The sequence below is a fragment of the Panthera leo genome, chromosome E2 (assembly GCF_018350215.1).
Source record: "Panthera leo isolate Ple1 chromosome E2, P.leo_Ple1_pat1.1, whole genome shotgun sequence".
In the NCBI taxonomy this organism is placed as follows: domain Eukaryota; kingdom Metazoa; phylum Chordata; class Mammalia; order Carnivora; family Felidae; genus Panthera; species Panthera leo.
In genome coordinates this window covers 34,652,476-34,675,550 of record NC_056693.1, presented here as the reverse complement: position 1 = coordinate 34,675,550, position 23,075 = coordinate 34,652,476, and the positions used below count along the sequence as shown (strand labels likewise).

The 23,075-nt window shown below is 49.8% G+C and overlaps 1 protein-coding gene and 1 long non-coding RNA gene across 4 annotated transcripts; one reads left to right on the top strand and one right to left on the bottom strand.

Moving 5' to 3' along the window:
* The first annotated feature begins 282 nt into the window (after nucleotides 1–282).
* On the top strand, nucleotides 283–13,234 carry LOC122207871. The gene is made up of 4 exons (XR_006197048.1): nucleotides 283–383; nucleotides 587–644; nucleotides 1,736–1,907; nucleotides 13,155–13,234. It is a non-coding gene; the product is annotated as an uncharacterized LOC122207871 (long non-coding RNA).
* On the bottom strand, nucleotides 12,419–23,039 carry USB1 (U6 snRNA biogenesis phosphodiesterase 1). 3 transcript variants are annotated; one of them, XM_042918155.1, is made up of 7 exons: nucleotides 22,727–23,033; nucleotides 21,766–21,932; nucleotides 19,496–19,679; nucleotides 16,750–16,803; nucleotides 15,847–15,952; nucleotides 14,550–14,633; nucleotides 12,419–13,506 (listed from the first exon to the last, which is right to left on the bottom strand). In XM_042918155.1, the coding sequence occupies exons 1-7, from the start codon at nucleotides 22,828–22,830 to the stop codon at nucleotides 13,402–13,404; spliced, it is 804 nt and encodes a 267-aa protein (XP_042774089.1). In that variant the 5' UTR covers nucleotides 22,831–23,033; the 3' UTR covers nucleotides 12,419–13,401. The 3 variants fall into 3 exon arrangements, with proteins under 3 accessions (XP_042774089.1, XP_042774090.1, XP_042774091.1); XM_042918156.1 differs by lacking the exons at nucleotides 12,419–13,506; nucleotides 14,550–14,633 and adding an exon at nucleotides 14,642–14,791 and having other exon boundaries at nucleotides 22,727–23,039; XM_042918157.1 differs by lacking the exons at nucleotides 12,419–13,506; nucleotides 14,550–14,633 and adding an exon at nucleotides 14,642–14,788 and having other exon boundaries at nucleotides 22,727–23,039.
* Between the last annotated feature and the right edge of the window lie 36 nt (nucleotides 23,040–23,075).

Below are 23,075 nucleotides of genomic sequence, written 5' to 3'. Positions count from 1 at the left end.
GCGCCTCCCGCCCGGGGACTCTGCTCGCCCCGCGCCCGCCCGGGCCGGGGTCCCCGCTCAGTCCCGGGAGGAGGCGCAGGGAGCCGGTCGGAGCGAGTGAGCGAGCCAGGGAGCCGGCGCCCGACGTCCCCGGCGAGTTCGGCGCAGCTCCGGGCGCTCCCAACCCTCCTCCCCGCGCGCCGCGGCCGCCGCCGCTCTTAAAGGGCCAGTGCTCTCTCTGCGCGCGGACCCGGGCGAGGGCCGGGGGCGGTACCTCAGCCCGGGGCTTCTCTGCAGCAGGTGCCGAAGGTGGAGTCGGACCAGCGGCCCTTTTACTCTTCCAGGAAGGAAGGGATTCTTGCCTGCCCGCCCCCGTCACTCCCACCCTTGCTTTTGGAGAGCAGGTTTGACACTCCCCTCCTCCCCAGCGACCCCGTAGAGAGAGAGAGGGAGCTAGGAGGAAGGACGACTCTTCTTTCTTCCACCTGGCGGGTGTGTGGGGCTATAAGGCTGTGGTGGTCAGGAAGGAGGAAAGAGGGACCCAAGAGTCCTGTCTTGGGGTGGAAGTGGAGGGGGGAGATAAAAATCTAATGGTTTGTTGGCCCAGGTCTCTTCAAATCCTCAAGATGTCTTTGGCCCTTGAGTGACTCTCCTCAAGTTACCAGGTGAGGTTGGGTACCTTGCCTGGGCAGTGTGGTCAACAGAACACAGGTTTCAGAGGGAGGCAGTTGCCCTTTTCACCATTGCCATTTACCTGCTGCCTCCTTATCTGGAATGTGGGGCAAAGGTCGGCTGAGGGTTGGTATGTTTGGGCTGTTTCCACACATTAACTGTCCAAGTAGAGGACACTGTTTTGTGCAAGTGAAATGTAACAGTGTGGTTCCTCAAGGTGATGGGCCAGTGGGCAAAACTTCTACAGCACAGAGCTGAAAGTGCTAGATTTCATTCTATTTCAGGAGCAGCTTGAGATCTGCTTGGTTGCAGAAGGCCTGAGGTGGTGCGGGGGCCTTGGAGGTCTAAAGTCCCCAGAGGCTGCGAATCCAGACCAAGGGCAGTCTCGGTCCTAAAACTGGCCCCAGGGACTGAGACCTTCCCTCTCTGCCACTTCCTCACCCTGGAAATGGGAACCTTCCTTACCTGAGGGCAGGTTTCTCTAGAGTAAGCCCTAGGGTGGTCCAGCAGGCCTCACCTCCAGGAACCAGACAGATCAGATCAGATCCCAGATCAGACAGAGATCTGGCTGAGCTTACAAATGGCCTGTTCAGAGACCTTGCGGGTGAAGAAAAAGACCACTGGGAAGGCAAACAGAAGTTAAACTAGCAAAGATAGATTTTATCCAAAAAATTATTGCAATAGGAGAAGAGAGATTCCAGTATAGAACTGGACCCAGTTCCAAATACAACCAGAACAAGGGGGTAGTTTATAGGCCAGGAGCAAGTGGAATGGGAAGGGGTGGGGATTGGTGGATGGGAGATGACTAAAAGGAGACGTGGAGTCTGGGGGATTTGGCTGAAGGCAGCCAGGGTGATCAGATATTACCTGGGGAGTAGTAGGGATGAGAGTGTGATAAGATCTCAAGGGTGGAAAATTCTAGATAAACTAACTTAGCAGAATTCTTGCTAAAACTGGATTCTAGAAGGAAGTACACAGAAGGGCCTGGTTGGAAAGAGGGTTCATGGGATCCTGACAAAAGTTTGGTCAAGCAAAGAATCTTAGAAATTCTTCTTTCCTCATGTGGTCACCTTTATTTGTTTAGAGCCTTGCTGACAATAGATAACTGCTGTCCTGTATGACCCACAAGACATTGAATGAGAGGGATAACTTGAAGACAAATAGATGAAGATTAGAGACGGGACCAGTATGTGTACCCAACTTCACAGATCTTCAGAGATCTACCAGAAGCCCCAGTGCCTGTTGTCCTTGGCAGTGTGAGTGCAATGACAGTGAAACATTTCTTCATTCACCTCTCGGCCCTTCCTGCTTGTGGCAAAGGTGTCAAGCAGATTGCTGGGGATGAAGGCGTAGTAGTTGTGTCTGACCACTGTGCAAGTGTCTCCTTCTGTAGCCAGGGTCACATCGAGGGCACTGAAGTTGAGAACAGCCCACGTGGGTTTCTTGTAGTTGGCTAGTCACTGATCCGGAAGCCCATGCTGAGATTATCCAGGGACGAGGTGAATGGCTTCAGTAGCAACGAATAGGTGATTCTGTTGTTGAATCTAACCTCTTGAGCCAGGTGATAGATTTCTGGGGATGGTACCCCAAAAGTGGCAAACGTCTCCCCAAAAAGTCGTGAGGTCCTGGATGGAACATAGGCCCAGTTCTGTAGTTGTTTTTGTGACCTCACCTTCCCTGGAACTGAGCTCACCTATGGGGGGATCTGCAATGTTGTGAATACCTCTTGTTCTTACAGTAAGAGTGAGGTGACCCTGAGGGAGGGGGTGATTGTTTTAGAGATAATTTAAGAATGCAAGGAGATTGTAGGAAATAGAGTAAGATGAAGAGATTGGTAAGATCAGGAAGGTAGCAAGGCGCCTGGGTGGCTCAGTCGGTTGAGCGTCTGACTTCAGCTCAGGTCAGGATCTCATGGTTGGTGAGTTTGAGCCCCGCCTCGGGCTCTGTGCTGACAGCTTGGAGCCTGGAGCTTCTTCAGATTCTGTGTCTCCCTCTCTCTCTGCCCCTCCCCCACTCATTCTCTCTCTTTCTCTCTCTCGCTCTCTCTCTCTCTCTCAAAAAATAAATAAATAAACATTTAAAAAAATTAAAAAAAAAAAAAAGATCGGCAAGGTAGCAAGATCTGGCCCAGTTGGCAGGTAACACCCAATAAGCTTGGGTTCCCCAGAAAAAATCAGAATCATCGGGAATTAGACAGCGGTCATAGAAATAATTATCTGGTCACTGAGGATAACCAAAGCATGCTAATTTTGAGGATGAGGAAAAAGATTTGTCTGGAGGTGGTTTATGGTGGTTGGGCTCCCTCTGAGAAACTAGGTAAGAGGAGCATTGGGGACATTTTCTTTCATATGAGGGATCTCCAGGGAACCCTGTAGTGGCTGAGGCGGAGGTTATGTTGGACTCAGTGATGGCTAGGTAAGTGTGACAATGAATGTACATTCTCAGAAAGGGGCCCGTGATAAAACTACAATGGAAAGGACAGGACCCTTGTGAGGATAGACTGGAGTAGGTGTGGGGTTTTCTCAGAATGCCTAGTTGCAAGGTTTAAAATGGTGGCGGGGGAGGGGCACCTGGATGGCTCAGTCAGTAAGCTTCAGACTCTTGGTTTCCTCCGGGGTGATGGGCTAGGGTCATGATGATGCCAGGCCCTGCGTCAGCCTGGGGCCTGCTTGGAATTCTCTCTCTAGCCCTCTCTCTGTGTTCCTCCCCTGCTCACGCTCTCTCTCCCTCAAAATAAATACATAAACAAACTTAAAAAAAATTTTTTTTTTTAAATTGCCACACCTTTATGGTTTTTCCAGGCTTATGTTTCTGGCAGTTGAGGTAAGGGGCAAGTGCTTGGTCAAAATAAAAGCCAAACAGTCCAAACCACCGTTTGTCTACTATATCCTGCATTTTGTCCCTTTCCATGTGAGCTGTGTTGTTTAAACCACACACAATGACTCGAGAGATAAACTTGGGGCCTGTGGAGTAGACGTCTTGGTATTTCCAAAGTCCACCCGAATGGCTAAAATATCCAACTCTTCCCCATCTAATTCTTTCTGAGTCTGAAGCTTTCCTTTGGGCCATGTGGATTTCTTTCATGATTTCCTTAGGAGTCATCCTAAAATAGTTTTCTCTCTCACAAGGGAAGGTGAATAATCCTACCAGGGATCTAGGTGCTCAAAGAGGATACAAGGGTGTAGTCCCAAGGCCTGGAAACTGCTTGGATTTCTTGGGTGGTCAGGGAGGAGACTGCTAATTTAGTATACTTATCAGTCAATCTATTTCCTTAGGTCTCCTCTGAATTTTCTGTACATTGTCCCTCAGTTTTTACCATGGTAATCTGCTGGGATAATAACAATGCCTCTAGGGGTGCCTGGGTGGCTCAGTCGGTAAGCGTCAGCCTTCAGCTCAGGTCATGATCTCATGGTTTGTGAGTTTGAGCCCTGTGTCAGGCTCTGTGCCAACAGCTCAGAGCCTGGAGCCTGCTTCAGATTCTGTGTCTCCCTCTCTCTCTCTGCCCCTCCCCTGCTTGCACTCTGTGTCTCTCTCTCTCACTCTTAAAAACAAATAAACATTAAAAAAAAAAAACCCAAAAAACAATGCCTTTAGAAGTCTTGCTATTTGGGGTCCATTTTTGACTGGGGTATTGGCTGCTGTCAGGAGTCCCGTCTGTTTTGCATACCTGAATCATGTATTACCCCAAAGGCATAGCAGCTATAAGTATATGTTAACCTTTATTCCTTCTGCTCTTATGCAAGCCACAGTAAGAGCAATTAACTCAGCAACCTGGGCTGATCTGACATTTGGCAGGGCTCAGTATTCTAGAGGTTTATGTTGATCAGTGATGGCATATCCAGACTGGAAGGCCACATCCTCCTTCCAGAGGTAGGAGCCATCGAAATGAAGAGTAAGGTCAATGTGTGTGGGGGGGGGCGGGGATGGGCGGGGGGTGGGGGGTTCTGATTAACCTCACCTAGGACGGGACCAGGGTCTAGTGTTAAAGACACCATCGTGAGGCATCTCATTAGTGGGTAAGGGAAGAAAGGTGGCAGGGTTTTGATGGTGATGTTTGGTGATGTGAGAGAGAGAGAATAGTAAGATTTCATAAGAGGTAAGTCAAGATGCAGAAAAGTACTATGTGTTTTCATCACGCAATAGGGTCTGTGCAGTAGGAGGAACATGTATATCGAGCAGATGAGCTAATGCTAAATCAGAAGTAGGTCGGACAAACTTGATGGTTGTAGCCACGGCTTATAGGCAAGGTGCATATGTCTTAGTCACTGGGTCGAGGTCTTCCATGGCCATTATGCTTTTTGGACAACACTCTGAGAGCATGACCCTTTTGTTCATGCACAAAGAAAATGGCAGGGAGTAATTGGTAAGCCTAAAGGTGGGAAATGAAAGTAGAGAGAGAATCCTCAAGGTTTTCAAAAGCATCTTTGGATAGGGGGCCCCAGACTTCTGGGTCTGAGGATGACTCCTTAGTCATGACATAGAAGGGTGAGGCAATCATAGAGAAGGTAGGTATATCTGCATCCTACGATATCCCACAAGACCCAAAATACCTATCAGTTGTCGTCCTCTTTCAGGGAGTGGAAAATGTTGCATAGGGGCGCCTTGGTCTGTGAAGATAGTTTTTACCCTACAGCTGAAACACCATGACCCAGATGTCAGACGCACAAAGAGCATAGCTGAAGTTTGTCTTTAGCCACTTTGTGGCCCTTTCTTGCTAATGCCTTAAGAAGGTAACTGTCAGAACGTCGAAGGAAGTCATCTCCATACTGGATTAAGGTGGAGTCTTCTGGGAATTTTAGTTCCCTCAAACTGCCATGTGGGGTGTGTGAGAAGTACTAGGAGCCTCCGCAAAGCCTTGGGGCACAACCGTCCAGGTACATTGGTGGTTATTTCCCGGGTAAAGGCACACAAGTATCGGATTCCTTACAAAGGGGAATTCTAAACAAGGTGGAACACAAATTGAAGACTGAAATATTAGGGGTTGGAAGGAATAGCAGACAGGATAGTGTTAGGATTAGGAACCAAGACAAATCTGGGTTTAACTGTTTTATTGACAGATCTTGGATCTTGGGCTGATAGTTTTGCCTATTTGGTTTGTTTTTTTTTTTTTAATTTTTTTTTAACGTTTACTTGTTTTTTGAGACAGGGAGAGACAGAGCATGAACAGGGGAGGGGCAGAGAGAGAGGGAGACACAGAATCTGAAACAGGCTCCAGGCTCTGAGCTGTCAGCACAGAGCCCGACGCGGGGCTCGAACTCAGGGACCGTGAGATCATGACCTGAGCCGAAGTCGGACGCTTAACCGACCGAGCCACCCAGGCGCCCCTGTTTGGTTTTTTTTAATGGCCCAAATGGGAGTATTACATGGATTAGAAGTGGGGATTAGAAGTTTTTTTTTGTCTAATAAACCTTGGATTATTGTGTGGGGACCCTCAAGTCCTTCTAGCTTTAAGTGGTATTGAGGAATCCTGGGGAGGGGCATGGAAGGATCTATTTCTACCTTAAGGGGTTCTGTATCTATATGCGTCCCTATTAGTGGAGTTTTGTGGGGTTTTTTGGTTTTTGTTTTCGTTTTTTTCCATAAAGAAGAAGGAATCCTGTCTAATAGTTGATTTAAATAGTCAGTGACATAGGTATTAGTTGAAGGGGGCAAAGGACCCCCGGGAAGTCAGACACAGCTATTAGGGGACATAGACGTGAAGGGGAGGAGTCAGGGAGCTGTAGGAGGAGTCCTTCCAGCGCAGGATAAACTTTTATATCCCACCTCATGAGAAGATTCCTTCCTAACAGCCTTCCGCGGCCGCAGAACTGAGAAGAAAGTAATGCTGAGCTTTAAGAGGTCCCATGGAAATATTAAGGGGTTGAGACAGAGACAGTTTATGAGGTAAATTATCAAAACTCACCACTGGTAAAGTTTGGTGACTCCGAGGAAGGGGGGCAGGGGACAGTGTGGTGCTAAGGGTAGAATGTGTTGCCATGGGGGGTCAATGAGAAGTGTGGTGGGTGCCCTTTAACGTGGAGGGTTATTTCTCCTTGTGAGTTTGGTGGCAGTTGAGGGCACTGGAGGAGAGTCCAGCGTTTTCTGGTGAGGAAGGGACTTGGGCTTTTTCCCTCCTCTTGAAGCCTGGCACTCCCAGACCCAACAACCTTTTTTCTTACAATTTCAGCAAGCGTTTTGATCAAAGGGAGATCCTGATTTCAGAATTTGCTGTAGATTAAAAATTTCAGGTCCTCCTGGCTGTTTTAACTGCAATACCATAAGCTTGCTTTCTGGATTTCCCAGTGTTTTTGAACTAGTATGTTCTTAATGCTGGGCTAATGTCTGGCACTTACACATGTCTGCCTTTTACCAGTTAATATTATTTTTCTGGAATGTGTCATGGAGCTCTAGTCTGAGACCGTTTCCAAAGCTTGTGGCCAGAGCTGAGGCTGTTTGGAAAGGCAGGTCCAGCCCCGAGTGCTCTTTCCATGTTGTCTCTGATTGATGGTGATCATTAGGCATATTTAGTTCCTTTGTTTATAACTTTGAATACATGACCAATCAGTTTTGGTGAGAGAGACCTGAGGGATGGCTTCTAGTAATTTTTCTTTCCTCATTTTCTAATGGGAATTAGGGGTAGTCTGAGACCCTTGATGGCCTTCGGGTAGGGTGTTCCTTTGGCCTTTCCAAACCGAGGGGTGGCATCGCCCAGGCCAAAAGATAGGTGGATAAGTTGATGTAAACCAGGGAATCTGGAGAGCATGCTCCCAGAACAATCCTAAAGTATTCAACACATCTTTTCCTTTTCTTTTGGGAATTAAGAGAGTCCTTGATGATGACAGATGACATGTTAATTCTGAGATAAAGGTTTAAATTGGTTGCACCCTGCCTTCCTCCGTAAGAGATGGGCGTGCACCTTACAGTTACAGGGCGTTGAAGGACTGGGGTGGTCTTGGTGAAGAACATTTTGGGAGAGCATGACGGATATGAAGGAGAACTAGGAGGGGAAAATGGGGGTGCTGTGAGGAGTTCTAGGGGGTTTACCGAATCAGAACAAATTTTCTGAAGACATTGTTTAAGAAGTTCTATAGTTTGAATGAGGTTTGAATCATTTAGTTGCTGTTCAGCTTCATACAAGTGAACAAAGCAGACCATTGTGCATCAGAGACTTTTGTTCCTTTTTGCCCTAGGGCTCCCCTTAGGTGGACTAATTTGGTCCTATCCCAAGAGCCCCCCAGAGGGCCCATTGTAGCTCAAGAGAGTTTTTAGTAAAGTTTTGCTAATGAGAAAGAAAGCAGACAGTATTCCGCTGTACAAGCATATAGTCAGCAGGAGTTTGAGGAGAGGTTTCAGTTGGTTGAAAGGCTCCCATATTCTTCTTCTTCTTTTTTTTTTTTAAACATTTATTCATTTTTTTGAGAGATAGAGAGAGAGAGAGTGAACAGGCATTTGGGGGCAGAGAGAGAGAGACACACACACACACACACAGAATCCGAAGCAGGCTCCAGGCTCTGAGCTGTCAGCACAGAGCCTGATGTGGGGCTTGAACTCACAAACCGTGAGATCATGGCCTGAGCCAAAGTCGACTGCTCAGCTGAGTCACCCAGGGCGCCGCCGCCTCCTCCTCCTCCTCCTCCTCCTCCTCCTCCTCCTCCTCCTCCTCCCCTTCTTCTTCTTCTTCTTCTTCTTCTTCTTCTCCTTCCCCTTCCCCTCCCCCTCTCCCTCCCCCTCCCCCTCCCCCTCCTCCTTCTTCTTTTTTTAAATGTTTGTTTATTTTTAGAGAGGGAGAGAAAGCATGAGTGAGGGAGGGGTAGAGAGAAAAGCAGAGACAGAGTCCCAAGCAGGCTCTGTGCTGTTGTCAGTGCAGAGCCCAACGCAGGGCTTGATCCCACAAACTGTGAGATCATGACCTGAGCCAAAACCGAGTTGGACGCTTAACTGACTGGGCCACCCAGGTACCCCAAAAGCTCCTATGTTCTTGATTAATGAACTTTATACTTATGAACAGAAATTCCTGGGATTCTAACCCAGCCTCTGTTCCTTACAGAATCTAGCCTTTTATAATCAGAAAAGCCTAGGACTAACCCAGCCTCTGTTTACCCAGGACTCTAACCCAGCTTCTTACAAACAGCTGCTTGGTTGGGACTCTGACCCAGCTTCTAGAGTTTATTCAGGATCCTGAGAATCAAAATCTGGCCTCCCCCTTCAGGGGACGTTTATCTGGAGTGGTGGATTCTAGAGTAGGATTCATCATCGAATACCCAAACCAGCAAACAGGCTGGAGACGAAAGGTCTCTGTGTGTACCACGAAGCCTAGTTGTCATGTCTAAGAGTCCAGTGGGGCACAGCGCCAAAAACCATTAAAGAGAAACCGAATTGGATAGAAGTTAAAGCAGTGAAGATAGATTTTACTGAAAAACAAACAGACAAACAAAACCAACAAAACAAACTATTGCAATAGGGGAAGAGACTTCAGTATAGACCTGGGCTCAATTCCCAATACAACCAGAACAAGGCAGAATTTATAACCAAAGAGCAAGTGGGGAGGGGGGCATTGGTGGATGGAAAATTACTAAAAGGAGACATTAAGTCTGGGGTGGGTTCTGGCTGAGGCAGGCCAGGCCAAGATCAGATATCACCTGGCGGGGGGGGGGGGGGGGGGGGGGGGGGGGGGTAGTGGGGATGGGGAGTTTGATCAGATTATCAAGGGTGGGGATTTCTCACTAAACTGATTTTGCAGGTTTCTTGCTAAAACTAGATTCTAGCAGGAAGTACACATAAAGGCCTTAGTTCTTCAGGGAAAAGGCTGGGACAATTGTGTCCATTTCTACTCCCTTTTCTATGGGATCCCTCCTTTGAGAAATGGATTTCTAAATGGTTTTAAAAGTTGAAGTATAGTGACACAATGTTATATTAGCTTCAGGTGTAGAAATAGTGATTCAACGGGTCTATACATGTACTATGCTCTAAATTTCTAAAGTTTTTACTCTGAAATGTATAGTGGTTGTCAGAAATGGACAACAGGCTTATTCTTGGTTTAACTGAATGCATTGCAATCTTTCACTGTATTTATTGCCAATCAACCAATTAAAAAAGAAGGGTTAGAGGGGCACCTGGCTGGCTCAGTAGATAGAGCATGCAACTCACATTGTAAGTTCAAGCCTCATGTTGGGTGTAGAGATTACTTAAAAAAAAAAAAAAAATCTTTAAAAAAATAAAAGAGTTTGAGTTTAGGATGTTCTTAGTAAAGAGAGGGGCCCAAGAACCATCTTAGAAGCCAGACAGCTTGGTCATTGTTTTTTCTCCGTTGGAGGTTCCTCTCCTGGGGTAAATCCTACTTAAGGAGGAGGCATCCCTTGTGACTAGACCTTGAAGCTCCTGATATTTGGATTCTGGCCCCTACAGGCACCTCTGGGCTTCCAGGTGGGTTTGTCCATCTATCCATGACATGGGTCTGTGGTTCTGTCAGATCTGGCTAGCACCCAAGGCCTGAGGGGACTGGCAGGACAGACCCATGTGGGCCCTAGCCTTCAGTCACCCAGCTTTTTTTTTTTTTTTTTAATGTTTATTTTTGAGAGAGAGAGAGTGTGAGCAGATGAGGGGCAGAGAGAGACACACATACATAATCCAAAGCAGGCTCCAGGCTCTGAGCTGTCAGCACAGAGCCCAATGCAGAGCTCGAACTCACCAACCAACAAGATCATGACCTGAGCTGAAGTCGGATGCTTAACCAACAGAGCCACCCAGGCACCCCCAGTCACCCAGCTTTAAACATTGCCCACGTTTTGCTAATATCATTTCATCTAGAACCTCCCCCTACTCCTTTTGTTTTCTTGGAAACTTTTGAATTAAAGCACAGACATGTGGTTTCATAGCAGTTTCACTCTGAGACCCTCAGGTGCCGTGAGGGTCTCAAACAGCTGGGGATTAGAAGCCAGGCCTGGGGGCTGCCCAAGCACTAATTTACCAGGCAATCTTCAGCGAGCTGTTTCCCCTCTTTGGGTTTGTCTCCCCGTTTGTACAAGGAAGGTTCTGGCTCAGGTAGTGGCTGTGGTCCCTCAAAAAGGCAAGGCGCTGTGGGTTGGAACAAGGCCCAGGCCCCCCGCACCCCCAACCCCACCCACCGTGGGCCCTTCAGGCTCCTGGTACCAAGACAAGGAAGAAACAAACAAGCCGAGGTAATTTCCCTCTTCCTTGGAAACAAAGCTGGGGTGGTCTGGAGAGGCGTGTGGAGAGAGCCAAGAGTGCCAGGTGGAAATGGGCCAAGGAGGCCTCGATGATCACTTCCCTGCCCTGCAGGGAACATCTGAGGACACCGAGGCCAGATGTGTTGATTTTGCACTCTCTCTGGTGTGATAAAAGCCCCATCAAGAGCAATCTCTCTATTCCGAGCCAGCCTGGGGAGGGGTGGCCCCGGGCCTGTGCCGGTCTCGTCTTCTGTCTTCGAAGCACATCTCCTCTTATGGAAGAGCCCCAGCTGCTTCTGCACTGTCAGCGGAGCGCTGGTGAGCGGGCGGCTCCAGCAGGCACACTCAGTGTCTGGGCTCCCGCCAAGCCCCTGACGCCCAGCCTTCTGCCCGGCCTCCTGCCCAGCCTCCTGCCCGGCCTGCCGACCCTCCCCCCTCAGTGAGTCTCCTACTTCCTTCCTCTGCCACCACCTGCCATTCCCCACTGAAGAGCCCTTTATTGATCTTGGCCCATTTCTCAAAGTTGCCCTACTGTAATTCCATCCGGGCCACATCCTCCCCTGGGACCAGCCCAGCCAGTCCTCTTGGGTTTGTTCATGGTGGTGGGGCTCTCCTGGGGAGAGCCAGTGCCCAAGACGGGGGAAAATCAGGTGGTCTGTGCCCACAGAGCCTGCCTTGAAAGAGGCTGGCTTCCATGTTGAAATCGGAACGTGCAGGAAACCGGGTGACTCTGCTTGCGCTTCCCAGTCTGACAAGTGCGAAGTCAGGAGTGGGGATCCTGCTCTGCACACCCTGCTTGCCCCCTCACCCTAAGCATCCAGACACAGAGCCGGTAGCGGTAAGTGTTGGCTGCACAGCAAATTCGCTGTGTTCCCTGCATGCCAGGAAGATGCCTGGCTTCTTCTGCCTCTCCAGTGTGACCTCAAAATCCAGCACTGACTGAGCAGTCGGAGTTGAATCAGCAGATCAGTGCAGTGGGGTTGGGGAATCACAGGATGGGATTTCCTGCGTGTCTGGGCACTGAGGGGGAACTTGCCTTGGAAAGTCCGGAGGTGCAGGAGGCAGAGCGGGAGCCAGAGTGACAGGTCCCCTTGCCTCAGGCCTGGGGTGGTGGTGGTGGTGGGGGGCAGAGGGTTGTGTGCACAGGGAGAGCAGTCCTGACCAGGAGCCCCAGGGCAGGATCGAGGTCAGGGTGGACCAGCGGTAAGACATTTAACCTGTTTCTCTGTCCAAGTGGAAGAGTCACTCCTCCCCATCTTACTTTTCAGGGTTGTCACTGGGAGAACAGATGACATGACCCTAGAAAGGGCTGCATTAACAGCAGTGTCAGGTCTGAATGTCACTGACGAGGGGTGGCCGCCCCCCACCACAGGCCAAGCCCTGGGCCGGATGTGGTTTGTGCTACTTATAGGCCCAGCAGGCCGGGTGACCCCACTGTCATTTGACTGAGGCTCTGTCAATGCCTCTCACAGCCACCTTAGCGGTCATAACGGATTTCCAAGAGTCCCTCCACACCGTGAAGCAGGCTGGGGAAGGCGGGGGCAGAGGAAAGTCCTCTTTTCACCTAGTTGAACAGAAGCAGTCCCAGACAAAAGCCAAAATTAAAATTGCAATTTTCATTTGTTGAACATAATTTAAGACTACCACATAAAAATATCTCTTTATCCATCACCAGAGATCCAGGTGACAACCAGGGAGGACTGGCCTTTTGCTCTGGTGAAGGCTTGATGAAAAATAAAGGCCCTGGGTGCCCCCTGACCCCACCTCCACGGCCCCCTCGGAACGCCTGCAGCCCACAGCAGGCAGCTGAAGGCAGCGGAAAGAGAACTTTGGGGGAAGGCGCCTCGCTGCCTCTTTGGGAAAGCTGATGAGAAGCCAGAGGTCACAGAGCGTTGGAGGCCTGGCTTAGAGCCACCAGCCAGGCCAAAATGAAACATCTGCTCACGTCTCCCCAGGCACCTGGCTGGGGGTGAGTGGGAGGCAGGAATGGAGAAAACCGATGTAGAACCACAAATTAGCACTCTGTACCTTGGCCCTGAAATGCCCTCTGCTGGCACAGGAGGGGTGAGACTAAAAATAAATAATAAATAAAAGTGACACGCTTCGAGGAGGGAGGGTGACAGACCCATTCAAGCACCCTGTGTCTAGCTTGAGTGGGGAAGAGCCAGGACATGATGGTTTTAAAAGCCCTGGTGGAGGCCAAGGGCATCAAAATCCAAACAGCTGAAGGGGGAAGGGTGTGGGAGAGGGGCCATTTGTTGGAGGGGCTGCAGTGGGGATTCTGGCTGAGTCTGGGCGGGCTCATCGGGTCACCCTACTTTCTTTTGTGCGGGGCAGGTCCACAGACCTAGAACTAGGAGGCCCAGGCTGCCCTCTACTGGTGGTTCCTGACAATGACCACACGTACCAGCGCTGGACCGGCGACCCAGAAGGGCCAGGAGAGAACCAGCCCCCAGGGACCCGGGCACCCAGAGACCGTGGCCAGGCCCCCCAGTGGGAGGCTGGGAGCATCCCCATGGACTGGAGCAGGCTCTTCCATCTCCACCCAGCCTGCAGAGGGGCCTGGGACGAGGGCCTCTGGTGCTCACTTCAAAGGCATCGAGAAGAACTTGTGCCCAGACTTGCAGCGGACCTGCTCGGCGTGCACACGCAGCACCATCTCGGAGTCTTCAAACTCGTCCACAATTGTCTTCCACCGGGAGCCGAGAAAAGACAGTCACGTTAAAGGGAACCGGGGACCCAGAGGGCACTGGAAGCCAGACCAGCCTACTCAAATCCTTCAGAGGTTGGGCCTGGTGGAGGGAGACTGAGGGCCGTGCAGGCTCTAGGCTCTGCGCTTCGGTAATCTCGTGAGGTCAGTCCTATTGCCCCAACTTGGCACAGGAGGAAAAGGGTGCTCAGAGCCCCGGATTATGAACCCAGTAGAACTGGAATTGGGGTCGGATCTGCTGGAGCCTGAAACCAGGGCTGTTTGCCCCCACAGCATGATTAGGCCAAGGGCAGAGGTGGCTGCTTGACGATGGCCCAGGGGCTGTGTCCCTCCTGCACATGCTTTGTTTGGCTTGCGACATGTTTTTTTTAAAAAAATACACATTAGTTCCACATAAAAATCTGGACTTCTGGCCTCCCTTGAAAAACAAGTGCTAGCAACACTATGTCCGCATTCCCACACGACAGCCCTTCCCCGCTCTCTCCTCTGCTGGAGGTGGTGTATTAGCAACTCTGAAGGCACCGACGGCAAAGTGAGACACATCACCTACTTATCAAAATACAAAAGCTCCCTGGGTGGACGTTCCCTACGCCTGGCACGTTTCACTCGTTTCCTACACGAGCCAGGCCCCTGTGGGCACCCAAGCCCTTGGCCTCTGGGTGAGGGGCAAGGACTTCGGGAGAGGCTTCTGGCATTCTCTCAGACCAGTGTTCTAGGGTCGTGCTTCTCAAATTTTAACGTGCACGCAAATGCCTAGACATCTTGTTCAAAGGCAATTCTGATTTCTTAGGTCTGGGTTGGGGCCAGAGAGTCTGGATTGCTAACTGGCTCCCAGGTGCTACAGCCACGGGACTGCCCTTCAAGCAGCAAGGAAAGGTGAGGAGGCCCCCTCCCCAGTCAGCTATTTCTAGGGATTCTGGTTTGCACGCCTAACCCTCAGGGCCCGTCAGCTCCCCTGCCATTCCCGGCACGCATCCCGTCACCCTCTCAGCACCCTCTGTGCTCCCGTAGCGGGAATTCACCTGCAGCTCCCGCAGGCACTGCCCTTCCAGCTGGAGACGCGCGTCACCCACACACCAGGCCAGACTGATGTGGAAGGAGGGGTCCTGCGGAGGAATAGCAGGGAGTAGGCGGTCACCTGGATGCCTTGGCAGGTCCGGACATGACCGTAGATCTGTCACAGTGTTGTCACAGGATCCCTGCTGGATCCCTGGCCTGCTTCATGAGAGACCAGACCCTCAGTGTTGATCCCGAGCACCCTCTGCTGATAGAGAAAACAGCCCTGGGCTGGCGCTTGCTATGGGCTGAATTGTGTCCCTCCCCCCCCACCCCAATTCATATGTTGAAGCCTTAACCCCCAATGTAATGGCATTTGGAGGTGGGGCCTTTGGGAGATAATTAGGTTTAGAGGAGGGTATCAAAATGAGGTGCTCATGATGGGGTTCATGCCTGTGTGAGAGCAGAAAGCTGGCTTCTTCTCTTTCCTCTGTATGAGGACAAAGGGAGCAGACAGCTGTCTACCAGTTGGGAAGAGAGTCCACACCAGAAATGGACCATGATGGCACCTTGATTGTGGACTTCTAGGCTCCAGAATTGTGAGAAAATAAATTTCTGTTGTTTAAACCACTCCATCTACAGTGTTTTGTTATGGTGACCTCAGCTGACTAAGACAGTCCTGTTCTGAGAGGCTTTCCTTTACACAGAGTCATTAGATCTGGGACATGGAAGAGAACGCAGGCTCCAGCTCTTTTTTCTGTCTAAAGATTTCAATAGGTGACATACTTTCTAAGATGAAATGACAAAAACTAAAACGTCTAAAGTTATAACTAATAATCTCCACTGACACTCATGCTTCTATACGTCAGCATGGTTTTAAAAGACTGTATCAAACCCTTTAAAAACCTGATACTCCATTTGGAGTTCAAGTACCCCTGGAGGGCACAGGGCGAGGGGCAGGAAGGCATGTGAAGCTACAACTCTTCCTGGTGTGTCAGTTTTACTAAAAAAAATTTGGGAGAATTACTACTTCTTAAAAAATAGATAAACACGGATCCATATGGAGTACAATGGGTAAGTCTTGTGCATATCTAAGATATAACAAAGATTTGTAAGAAATGTTGGACTTTCCATGGGCTGCACCTGATTACACCTCAGACCCCTCAACCCCCCCAGAGGTGTGTCCCCTGAAGACTGGCATTCGGGACACTTCACATGGGCCAGTTCTGGAGGGCTTGCTTCAGTTTGCCTCCAACAAGGGCTTCTTTAAGGATGGTTTTATTCCAGTTCTAGGTGGGCTGGTGGAGAAGAAAAGGCTGTTACCTGGTAGAAAGTGGTGAGGTCAAATTCCTCCATGACTCTGTCTACCTCTGAAACCAGGTCCAGGAACTGGGCGTGCCCTGAGGTGACCTCGAGCCCAACAAACGTTCTGGGGAAGGCAGAAGTGGAGACAACACGGGCATGAGATGCAGCCTCTGAGAACATAAACCATCCCCGCTGGGGCAGAGGACGTGAGAGAAAGCAGTTAGGTCGGGGCCACAGGTTCTTGCCCCATCTCCTGGCTGGCTCTTTCCTCTGTCTGTAACCCTCCCCCAGGGTCTCACAACCCTTCAGGACCGCCTTCATCTCCCCCTGCCATGTCTACAACCCCCAAGCTTCTGTGGCCCTGCTCTCCGCCATCGCATCACTCCTGAGCCTGGACCCTTGGCTCTTGGGTGCCAGCTACCCTCCCCTCAGCTCTCAACATGCTCTCGTCTTTAAAAACCCTCCTGTGAGGGTATATCTTCAGCCACCCCCCTCCTGGTCTCAGTAAAACTTATTAGTTGACTTGCCTACTGTCACTATCTCTAATCCATTACCTCCCAGCTTCAACCCACTCCACCACTTACGGAACACGGTTGGCTCATTCAAGCTTCATGACTGCCCACTGATGGATGTATCAAGGACAGGCGTGTGACAGTGTGGAAATGAGAGGTCACGGAGGTGAAGGTATGAGCTAAACGTTCAACTGGAGACAGAGCTGGGCAGGGGCCCAGGTTTTCTTCCAGTGGCAGGCTTTTGTTCACTTTACCAAGATGTTTTTCTCTACCTCTGTCCCTCCCCCCACGTTCCTCTAGTTATTTTTCTTAATGAATGGTTCAGATTTGGGAACAGATGCTTTTATAGTCATAGAGTTGGTTAAAGCATAAACAAAGAAAAAATTGGGGCAGACAAGGCCAGACCCACCTTGTTTTCTCTTGGTTGGTATAAATCTTTACCCGGTTGGCAATAAAGAAGAATCTGGAATTTAGAAGAGGAAAGACCACATTTCAGAAATAATAATTTTAAAAAATCAGAAAAAATTTATATTTAAAAAAGAGGATTTTGAAAATACAGTTAATTCATTTCACACTTCATTTTGTTACCCTATTATACAGATGATATAACTGAACACTAAAATATTAGAGCAAGATAAGACCTTACATAATCACCCAGTTAAAGTTAACACATAGCTTCACTCAGATGCTAGCAAAAATTTTATCTTATTTATTTTTAAAATATTTTAATTTTTTTTTTTTAAATTTGAGAGAGCATGCATGCAAGTAGGGGAGAGGGGCAGAGAGAGAGAGAGAGAGAGAGAGAGAGAGAGAGAGAGAGACAGAATCCCAGGCAGCTTCCACTCTCAGCATGGACCCCAACTGGGGGCTTGGTCCCACCACTCTGGGATCATGACCTGAGCTGAAATCCAGAGTTGGATGCTCAACTGACTGTGCCACGCGGGAGCCCTTAAGATTTTATTTTTAAGTAATCTCTACATCCAATGTGGGGCTTGAACTCACAACCCTAAGATCAAGAGTCAACTGAGCCAGTGAGGCACCCCAATATATCTTTTTGAAATTATCAAATATATTTTATTTATTTATTATTATTAAAAAATTTTTAATGTTTATTTATTTTTATTTTTGAGAGAGAGGGAGAGAGAGAGAAAGACACAGGATCTGGAGTGGGCTCTGCGATGACAGCAGAGAGCCTAATGTGCAGCTTGAACTCACTACCCATGAGATCATGACCTGAGCCGAAGTCTGACGCTTAACAGACTGAGCCACCCAGGTGCTCCTTTTTTATTTCTTTAAAGTAATCTCTACACTCAACATGAGGCTTGAACTCACACGAAGTAGGAAACGCCATGCACCAGCAGGTGAGCATCAGGGGGAGCCAACTCCGTGATCTAGGCGCTATTCTCTGGTCCCAAAGTGAGCAAGAGGATAACGTACATCTGTGCCCCCTCAGGGACCATTATCTCTTGTAATGGCCCTTGGGCCAAGTTTCCAGAGGTCCCAGAAAGGGACTTGTCCAGTCAAAGAACCACCGCATGCAGGGAAGCCCAGGGCCACGGCTTCTTGCCAGAAGTTTTGTTCACTCACAGTCTTCACAGCCCAGATGCAGGGTGCCAACAGGTCATTTTTACCACGAGTAACATGGCCCCAAACACAGCTGACATTCCACCTTTATCCAGAGAACAGAGCTGGAAGCAGGGGAATGGAAGCATTCTCACGGAGAAGGGGAAAGGGTTTTGTTAACTGTACTCACAAACGGAGAGCATGTTAGCCAAGTCGGACCAATCAAAGTCATTCCCGTGACTTTTGCTGAAGCCATTAGAAAAAAGGGCTGTCTCCCCCGGCTGGTAGACCAGCAGCCCCAAGTTGCCGGTAGCCTTCTTTGCCTTTGTGAGAATGAAGCCCAATGTGGAGAGGGCCTGAGCTAAAAGATGGTGACAGTCAGGTGCCATCTGACATCTGCTGGTCACCCCAATCCACGCATACATGAAGCCAGCACTATTTTCAGCTTTTTAGTTATAACAGCCTATAAATTCCCCCTCCCCCTCCAGTTTAAGCCACTTTGGGTTGGATTTCTGGTACCTGTGACCAAGAGAGTAGTGACTAATATACATATTGCTCAATAAATTTGGTGGCGACAATAAAAAAGGTCAGGGGAGGGAATCGAATGAGGCAGAGAGGAGTTTTAGTTCTGATTCTCAGGCTGACCTCCTCCCTTCCTCTTCTGGCCCTCAGAAAGGGCTGAACCAAATGGGCAGTTCCCTACCTGGGCAGAGTGCATCTATGGAATCCCTGGGCCTAAGGCCTCCTGCACTGTGGGAGTGAGGCTTGCGCTAGAAGATTTCTGTGCTTCTCTCGCCCATCTACACAACGAGGCTTTTGGTTAACACCTCATTTAAGAAAGGCTCTGCAAATAAAACCACCACTTGGATGGCTTCTTAGGCTCCTTCCGGAACCAACATTTAGAGGATCCCTCTCTCCTCCTGTTCATTGGCTCAGCAAACATCCACTTGATGCCTACAGTCAGCAGAGCACCTGGAGGAGAGATGCAGAGGATTCAGAGAGAAGTCGCATTCCTGGGCCTGCGGGCGCTTGGCTCCATAGAGGGAAATGGACATGGCAATGACTGGGTATGAATGAAATAAGCACAAGGGTATGCGCCGCCAGAGCATGGGATGATCCCTGGGACTGAGGAACTCTGGGGGAGACGCCAAATCGCGGAGCCCCAGTGAAGGAGCAGGGCTTTGAGGTGCCCAAGGGTAGGAGGAAAGGCTCTCTGGTAACAAGAGGAGAGAGATATGAAAGGTGAGGAAGAAAACGTCTTAGGCTGGCAGACAAAACCGGAGGCAGGGTTCAGTTCTGATCCTTTGCCAAGTGCCATGCTGCTCACAGGTCCCCTTGGAGGCAGCCACTACCGCTCCTGTGACCTGCCCACAGGTAAGGACTCGAGTTTTCCAGAACTTAGGTCACATGCCCAAGGTCGCTCACGATGAGGCATATGGCAGGCGGCTCCAGGAGATGTGCAGCATTCTAACCTTTACGTCTGGTCTGCTGGCTGGGGTAGTACCCTCCACACCTGCCCACCCACAGGAGCTGAGGACAGGAAGAGGAGCGTGGAGAGGAGGTGAGAGGCAGATGAAACACTGGGCACTCACCCCTGGAAGGAGGCCATGCGGTCTTTCAGAGCCTGCACGAAGGGGAGGATCCAGTGATGCCGCAGAACCACGCTCTGGGACAGGCTGAGGTGGAACGCCTCCATCCGAACCAGCCGGGGGACGTAAGTCTGTGCGCGGGGCAGCAACATGTCGAGCATGTCCAGGAACTCCTCCTTGGCTTCATCTGGAGGGAAGAGCGGATAGGGTGGGCCATTCTCTTAGTCAGGGTGGTGTGACTGAATGAAGAATCCCAGAAGGCAGAGGAAGGCCTTTGTTACTCTGCGTTTTAGGAGAAAATGACTTTGAGAGCAGCCTAGCTGTATGTATTTTAATAAAATTTTAATATAATTTAATGGTTAAGGAAGTAATACACATATGCCCATTGTAAAGAATTTAAGTGAAAAAGGAAATATGCAGGGGTGCCTGGGTGGCTCTCAGTCAGTTAAGTGGTAGACTTAATTTTGGCTCAGGTCACGATCTCACAGTTTGTAAGTTCGAGCCCCACATTGGGCTCTGTGCTGACAGCTCAGAACCTGGAGCCTGCTTCGGATTCTGTGTCTCCCTCTCTCTTTGTCCCTCCCCCACTCATGCTCTCTCTCTCTCTCTCAAAAATACACAAATATTAAAAATAACTAAATTACAAATATGTATGTTACAAAATTGTGTGTTGTAAAATGTACACTCTCAAGAACAGAACTTTTATTTTATTTATTTAAAGCATTTTTCTTTATTTTTTAGTAATCTCAATGTGGGACTTGAACTCACAACCCCAAGATTGAGTTGTGTGCTCTTCTGACAGAGCCAGCCAGGTGCCCCAAGGACAGAAACTTTAAGAGATGAGAAAAAAAGGAATATGTAAAGAGGTTCTAATATTTTTCTTCCAAATGGATCATCTTGACCTCTCCCCCAAGGGGAATACACCCCACTTTCAAGATCACTACCCTAGGTATCCAGATTGCCAAACCTGGATGCCTATCTCCCCAGCCTTTTGTTTTATTTTAAATGCTTATTTTTGAGAGAGAGAGAGAGAGAGAGAGAGAGAGAGAGAGAATGAATGAGCAGGGAGAGAGGGAGAGAGAGAATCCCAAGAAGGCTCTGCACTGTCAACACAGAGGCCAATGCAGGGCTCGAACTCATGAACTGTGAGATCATGACCTGAGCCAAAGTTGATGCCTAACCGACTGAGCCACCCAGGCGCCCCTCCCCAGCCTTTTCTCAGTGTATGTACTAATGTATGTATTTTATTTGTTGAAAAGATGACAGTGTACCATTCAAACTGTTCTTCCACTGGCTTTCTTCATATAACATGATATGCTGGATGGCCTTCCTCTCAGTGCAGAGGGCAAGCTCATGATTACAGCCCCATAGTTAATCCATAATCACAAACCGCACTTTTTATCAAGCCTCCTATTAGATGTTTAGAATCTCCTGATAAACACTTAGAATGCTCCTAATTTTTCACAAAGACAAACATCACTACAATGACCACCATTGTATGTTCGCTTTTTTTTTTTAATCAAATGTGTGACTAGAGCTGCATGGTTAACAGTCTGCTCACACCCAGTGCGTTACTCGATTTGTCCAAATGGCTTGCTGAGTAGGCAGTATAGGAATCATTCTCATTTTGTGGATGGGGAAATGGAGGCTCTAAGAGTTGACCTGATCTAATGCAAAATACTAAGAGCCATCACTTACTCTGAGTATGGTGCTAAGAGCCTGACATAAACGATCTGATTCAATCTTCACAAAAGTCCTAGGAGATACGTGCTCCCCATTTTAGAGATGAGGAAACTGAGGTTCTAAGAAGTCCAATAACTTACTAACGGGTACCCAGAGCAGTGGGTAGTAAAGCAAGGTCTGACTCCAAAGCCTGGGCATTTTTTGCCTGCCATTCACTCATGAGGGCTGGGAGGAGAGGGGAACTTGACCCCAGCACATCTAGGGCCCTCTTAGAAATAAACTGCCAGCTGCAGCCACACTCTGGGATGGCCTTCACACTCTGTCCTAGACCCTCCCTTGGTCACCTCCTCATGAGTGAGAAAACATACCCAGGGTTAATAAAAAATATTTCAGGCAATGAATTTGAAACTGAAACCGAGTTTACAGAAAAATTCCCCAATTCTTGAAACTTGTTCTCTCTCTGCTAAGTCCATCTCTCTCCTACCATCAATGTCAGAGGTTTCTGGTTTCTTCCTTCTGGTTGGGGCCAGCTTCCTCCCATCAAGAGGCACCTATCAGTCTCAGCCACTCGTCTTTTACACGCTACTCACACGGCACGTAGACGTGGGTGGCCCAGTTGCCCCGCTCGTGGGGGAACGTGCGCACCCGGCCCCCATGTTTTGCACTGTCATCTTCAGGCCCCTCCTCGGTGCCCAGGAACATGTGCAGCACACTGTCAGGTACTGGCAACCTCTGGCTGGGAAGGGGGCTCTGGGCACTGCAAGAGAAAAAAGGAAAACGAGCACATTTATCCTCCTAGAATTCTCTACCGCTGTACATATAAAAGTTGTAACCCCTTATATGGGATGACTGTGTGCACCTACTTCCCACCAGGTGCTGTAAGCAGCTTCCAGATAACCACAAAGCTCTTTCCCCAGGGCTGTCTCACGGGTCGCTCACCAACCCCAGGAGGTGGTTCAGAGGTCACATTCCCTAACTGGACAAGACTGAATTGCAGTAGCACTTCTTAGCTTTGGGGTCTTGAACAGGTCATGTGCACTGTGTGGGCCTCAGTTTCCTCATCGGTGAAGTGTACCTGATAAAGCTATCGTGACATCAACCCAGATACTGCTTGAAAGGCGCTCTTCAAAGCACCAAGCACGGCACTTGAGAACTGAACCTCCACGAAATAAAGGCTTCGACGGTTTTGTTCACTGCCGAATGTCCCAGTCCTGAGCCTGGCCCCGAGCGGGTGCTCAATGAGTATTTACTGGATGAATGAAAACACTCTCCGAATGAGGAAACAGACCCAGGGGTGGTGTTGTGGTGCACCCCAGAGGCGGTGGCTGGACCCGAGCGCATGTTACCTGCCTCCTAATCTTGGCCTAGCCAGGAGGGGGCACTCTGGGGCTTTGTCCAGGGCTGTCCACTGGATCCTCCTTTCCCGCTGCTTCTCTTGCCCTATCCTGGAGAGCCGCCCCGCACCATCGCCCCTTCTCCCCAGACGCTCGGGTCCCGTCGGGGTGTCGCGCTAACCAGCACCCTCCCCCAAAAGACTTCTTCGCTCCTTACCGAGGGCAGCTTCCAGCCCCCGGCCGCGCCTGGGCCCCTGCCTTGGCCTCATCCTCATCCTCCGAGCTGCTGCTGCTGTAGCCCACCAGGGGCGCCGCACTCATTGGGCCTCCTCCAAGACCAGAGGCCGACTCAGCGATCACTCGCACCCGGAATTCCGCTGCGCCGGAAGTGCCCTCCAGGGGCGGGGGCCGGGTTAGCACCGCCTCGGGGCGGGGCCTGGAGGGGCGGGGTCCGGCGGGACTCGGGCGAGACTACCACCGACACCACGCTGCCTGCCCGATTGCAGCGCCTGGACCGCTACCTGGAGCCTCCCGGAACCCCACCCCCCAGCCTTCGTGTGCCCATT

Bases quoted from the DNA above. Each gene is read 5' to 3' on its own strand.
- USB1 (XM_042918155.1), bottom strand. From the start codon at position 22,830: ATGAGTGCGGCGCCCCTGGTGGGCTACAGCAGCAGCAGCTCGGAGGAT. The intron at 21,933-22,726 runs GTAAGGAGCGAA...TTTCTCTTGCAG, and splicing joins GGGGCTGGAAGCTGCCCTCG to TGCCCAGAGCCCCCTTCCCA. The intron at 14,634-15,846 runs GTAACAGCCTTT...ATTCCTCCGCAG, and splicing joins ACCTCACCACTTTCTACCAG to GACCCCTCCTTCCACATCAG.